Source organism: Sesamum indicum, linkage group LG3 (genome assembly GCF_026168435.1).
Source record: "Sesamum indicum cultivar Baizhima isolate 11 linkage group LG3, ASM2616843v1, whole genome shotgun sequence".
In the NCBI taxonomy this organism is placed as follows: Eukaryota; Viridiplantae; Streptophyta; class Magnoliopsida; order Lamiales; family Pedaliaceae; genus Sesamum; species Sesamum indicum.
Genome location: NC_142659.1, coordinates 23,456,050 through 23,461,764, shown reverse-complemented (window position 1 = coordinate 23,461,764; position 5,715 = coordinate 23,456,050). Strand labels below are relative to the sequence as shown.

The window sequence follows — 5,715 nt, the reverse complement described above, 5'->3', positions numbered from 1 at the left end:
GATTTCTCCACAACTCAAAGCTAAATCTTCCTCTTCTCAGTAAATTCTGCTCTTTTCTCCCTTGAATTCCCTCTCCTCAATCAGAAAATGGGCGTCAAGAGCTTCTTCCATGAACTCAAAAGCAAGATTTCTGCATCCAGGTTTTTCAAGGCTTTGATCACTGAGTCGCCGGAGCATGCGCCCAAGTACAACAAGACCATCAAGAGCGTCGAGGTTGTCCAAGGACATGGTGTTACTGCTGGTTGCGTCCTCCAAACAAACTTCCATGAGGGTAACTATTTCCAAACATCAAAATTTTATGGCACGACGTAGGCTAACTTTTATTTCTACAAGAAAACAAGGTTTCAAGACGCGTATTTCCCTCTCCAGAACAAATCCTTCTTCTCAATCCATCTCTTAACATTTATATGAAGACAATATATATTATTACATGACATACATAGGATGTAATGTAATAATTTAGGAATGGTTGGTGCTACGAAATACTAATGGTGTAGTAAAATATCAAATTGGAAAAGTACATTTGACGTGCATGTGACCGGCTTAATCCGATGCATTTTTTCGGCTATTTTAACAAATTTTGGTCATTTTTTCCTCAATGTGTGAATGATTTTAAAGTTACAGGACAAAATTTACAAAAATGGATACGTACAGAACTAGAATTACAATTTTTCCAGTTACTTAAAGGCTTAGTCATTTAATTGCATGCATAGGTCTCCCCTTCAAGTATGCGAAGCACAGGCTCGACGAAATCGACACCGAGAACTACGTGTGCAAGTACACTTTGATCGAAGGAGATATTCTTGGAGACAAGCTGGAAAAGATCATCTACGAGCTCAAACTTGAGGAATCAGCAGATGGAGAGTGCGTGATCAAGTCCAAGACTGATCTTCACCTCAAGACTGGTGTTGAGCTTAGTGATGACGAAATTAAGAACGGCAAGGACATGGCTCTGAACATCTTTAACGCTTGTGAAGAGTACCTCTCCGCCAACCCTCATGTCTGCGCCTGAACATCTTCCTAGTCCATGATGAAAACAAACTATGTATTCAGTTCTTCAGTTTCGTGTTCTTTTCTGAGTGAGAGAGTGCGTTTGTCTTAATAATAAAGGGACGATGGTTCCTGTTGTTTTCGATCATGGTTTTTCATATAAATTCTCCCAACTGGGATGAAAGTCTTTGTTTGGTTTAGTCCACGACCACCTTCTCGAAAAATTTGAATTAAAGAATACAATCATTTAATATTTAGGTTTTGTAAGCATTTTTGATTGCGTAGTTTATGCTATTTAATGTTTTTGTCTTTTTTTTAATTTTTAGAGTAGTATTTTGATCCTATAATTAGAATTTACTCTTCTTGCCTCAAAAATATATGTTCATCTCATATGATTTTTCAAAATTAGGACTATTATTCCTATTAATTCATTTTTATCAATATTTTTATCATTTAACTTTTTAGTGTAATTAAAACTTTGATCATGCATATTTTTAATTTTCGTGTTTCAATCATTTCTTTTGTTTGAGTTCACCTTTCCTACTGGTGGTGATATATTCCGGCGAATAGAAATATTGAAATTATGAAAATTAAAAAGATATCCTAAACCACTACCCTAAAAAATTAAGGCTTTGGCCGAACTGAATTCAAATCCTGAAAGGGGGACCTACAAAAAAAGGCATTAGCACTTACGTTCAAGTTAGATTTGGATTCAAGATTGAATAAAATAAAAAAAGTAAGTAAATTTGATTAAGAATTGAGATATAGTGAATAAAATGAGTTAAAAGTGTACGAACACGTGATAGTAAGATGGTGAGAATGTGTTTATTTCAGTTTAAGGCATTTTTGTAAATGAATTAATTTTTTATTATGATTTTTTTGTGCTAAATATTTTTGTTCATTTCGAAATTACTCCATCTAAATAATGGTTAAAATATACCCACTTATAAAGATAATTTAATAAATTAACAAAATATATAATTTACCCGTTGTGATAAAAAAATTACACAAAAAACCTCTTGTGAAAAAAAAAATACAGCAATTATTCCTCTGCATTTCAAAAAATGAAACAAATAATCCCTATCTAAACCATTAATAAGGGATAATTTACTTTATTTATTTCAAATTTTGATTTAAAATAATGGATGTGCTTAATTAATTTTGATTTCTTAAGATATTAAACTAAAAAAAATCTAAAAGCAGTAAGATGGTGGGAATGTGATTAGTTATAACAATTTAAGGCATTTTTGTAAATAAATTAACAAAAAATTATGAATCTTTTGTGCTAACTGTTTTTGTTCATTTCAAAATTATTCCATCTAAATAATGATTAATATACACCCACCTATTACAAGAATAATTAAGTAAATTTATAAATAAATTGGTAATATTAATATATCAACTATTTTATCAAACACTTTGGGACATTTTTTTTTCTATTAACAATTGAGTGGATAAGCTGGAATTAAATATTCAGACCTTGTAATATTGACTGGTCAAATTTTTGAATGGACTACAATATAGACAACTTTTTTATGTTTGGATCAAGGATGAATGGTCATTCACGTTCTACGATTTTATGATGATAATGACTCGAATACTTCTTAAGTAATTAATTCACTATGATTAATCACTTGATTCCAATAAAATGATTGAGTTGACCAACAAATTTAATAATCGATATGACTTAATTCATTTTTTATGCAAATTGATGACAGCAAAAAATAATTGTCGATTTTAATAAAAGTATGAAATAATGAAATATAAAGTGATAGAAATTAAGAGACGGTAAATGAGTGAAATTGAAAGTAATTTTTATTTTTATTTTTTTATACAAGTGAGATATCAAAATTCAAATTTAAATGTGGAAGTTCGAGTAAAAAATTAGAGTTGTAGTTTGAAAGTACAGTTGAAGTTTGGAATTAAAGTTGCTATTTTTTGCTAGTGGAGCTCGCAAATTTCTAAACTACTATTAACAGGATGGATAAGATCAAATTCTGCACGGATTTAGTGGATCGTTATCTCTTGACGGTTGGAATCTCGCGATTCATGGGCGCGGATTGAGATTATTCTCTGGATAATGATATCTTTTTAGAGGATAAAGATATCTGTCTAAATTTTCGACAAAATAGTTGAGGGGATCGCGAGACTCCATGACTCAGAGGTTACTTCTAGCAAAAGGCACAACATGTCCCCGATGAAGCGGCTAGTCATCTAATTTTGTGGGGTTTTCTGATTTGTTCTGAGAGATCCTATGTGGATGAGACCTAAATTACATGTGGACGTTAAGTGATATGTGTGGCTGAGAAATTTCAAACCCCTAGGCATCCCTGCAGGCCTATGGGGTCTTCTTGTATCTGGGTTGCATGTAGTTTTTACTCGATTGGACTTCCTGATGGCACTTTGAGCCCTTTTAAGATTTTCTAGATTTACTTTCCTTTGGACTCTTGCAATATATTTTCTTTTTCTTGAACCACTTAGTCTCTTTATATTCGTCTATTTTCATGGGCATCATTGAATTAGTATGTATTTCTTTTTTCTTGCAATATTTTATCTTTTTATATATGTTTTAATCAATGACAAGGACTTTTCGATTTTTTTATATTTTTTTCTTTAAGAAATTACTAATAGAAGGTCAAAGTACAACTATTCAAATTTGTGATAATTTTAATTACTTCTTTTACAAGAAGCATATCTATAATTATCTCCGACATTGAAACTGGGACACCTTTGCAATACCGCAATCTCTTATTCAATATTCAAAGCCACCACAATCAAAGACATTTTGTCAATATGTTCGTTATGTTAATTCCATTTTTTTTCCATAGTACACATCTTTTTGGACTAATATATTGTCTTGAAGAATGCGATCACTACGTCCTTAATTTAGAGATCCAAATTCGAAAATGGATTTAATATCTCAATAATTTAAACCAATAAATACGTTCAAATGAGATAAGAAGTCAACATATTACTATAAAAATAGATATACACTCACATTTATGGGACGACCTGAAACTTACTAATCAAACAAGGTCTGTTTCTCGTCTTTTTGACTAAATAACCATCACTAAGAATTAATTAATATAAAAAATTATCCGACATTTAATTAGAGTACATCTCTTTCTTAATTATTACTTAAACTACACTTTCATTGAGATAATGACTTCCGAATCATGAGATAATTAAAGGAGATCATTTATACGTGTCAATAGTTCTAGTACACTCGATGCCTGTGGAAAAACGAGAGAAATAAAATAATAAAACGAAAAATATTTTACTTATTATTTGTTTTTTATATAGAGTTAATTTAGTTTATACACATGACGGACATCATAGTTACTCTACAGACTTAATCTTTAATAAAATAATATTGATTTATAAAATATTGGATTAAATACAATGCAATTTTTCATAAAAATACCATAATAAAAAAATTCTAAAAAGGAAATTATAGGTCAAAACGACCCTCGATTTTTAAACTAAAGAAAAGATAATTCGAAATGACTCGCTGGCACTGAAAATAATGAACTTCAGCTTAAGGATCGTCTTGTCATTTTTCTTTAGTTACGAAATCTTTTTGCTTGTTAATATTATTAGAGGGGTAACATGTCAATAATCCTAGAAAAGTTTCGAGTACACTCATCAGATTCAAATTTATTAGCATATGATTCTTTTAGAAGAAAATGGCACTGAGATTAAATTTAACATTCCACATGTGTTCGCAATTTTGAATAACATTCATTTTCCCTCGTATAGATAAAGAATATTAAAATTCTAATTTTAAGCAAAATTAAAGTCTTTTTCACCCCACTCCAGAGGGTAAAACGGTCTATTGGTATATGACCGGTTTACACAAATGATATATATGACATACTCGATACATGTACAAAATATTCAAAAAATATTCGTATTCACTCATTTGACTTTATTTTCCAAAACTGCCCCTCAAGTCCAACATATCTAGCCCAGTCGTGACTTGCATTCATTTTTCAGGTTGGACTTGTGTTCATGAGTCTCAAAGATCACAAGTTCTTTATTCATTCATTCATTTAGTTATTTATTTTGTGACTGAATTTGAACCTCTCTCTTCTTGTATGGACTTCAAATCTTGAGCCCGAGGGCTTCATATTGAGTCTAGCTTGCAACTTGTTTTTCGACTAGCCCAATTCGTCAGCATTTTTATACATATTTGTTCCTTGTCGTTAGAATTAGGGATGGATTCAAAAACAAAAATTTGAAAATATTAAACCAATTTTGGGGCATGGTCAAAATAATGTTGTGCCAAGCTTGACTCATTTATACCTGCTAGTTCTAACCCATTATTATGTTAAGGGTAAAAATTATATTTTTTGTTCCATAAGTGGACCTATTTCCAATTTTAGTCCCATACTCAGGCTAATTCGCACATTTAGTCTCATATGTGGATTTTTTTTTTCAATTTCAGGACCAAAGGGGGGATTCCGTTAAACACTTGACGTCAGCCTCAATTTTTTAATAAAATCTTCCCTTTGGTTCTGAAATTAAAAAAAGAAAATCAAATATCACGTGAGTGGAAAAGTCGCACGTGACATGAACTTGAGGTTGAAACAAGGGAAATTACTTTCCTACTTGAAATATGAGTTATTATCTATTTAGCTTCACAATTCTCTTCTTCTCCAGTTTTACATACTTGCAGAAATCATTGACAAAAAAAGGCAACAAAAGATGAGTTCAATTTCATCT

The 5,715-nt window shown here is 31.1% G+C and overlaps 1 protein-coding gene across 1 annotated transcript; it reads left to right on the top strand.

The window, feature by feature from the left end:
• Nucleotides 1-1,243, top strand: LOC105158718 (pathogenesis-related protein STH-2). The gene is made up of 2 exons (XM_088878381.1): nucleotides 1-271; nucleotides 714-1,243. Exons 1-2 carry the CDS (start codon nucleotides 88-90, stop codon nucleotides 1,010-1,012), a joined length of 483 nt encoding a protein of 160 aa, XP_088734507.1. The 5' UTR covers nucleotides 1-87; the 3' UTR covers nucleotides 1,013-1,243.
• Nucleotides 1,244-5,715: the final 4,472 nt, after the last annotated feature.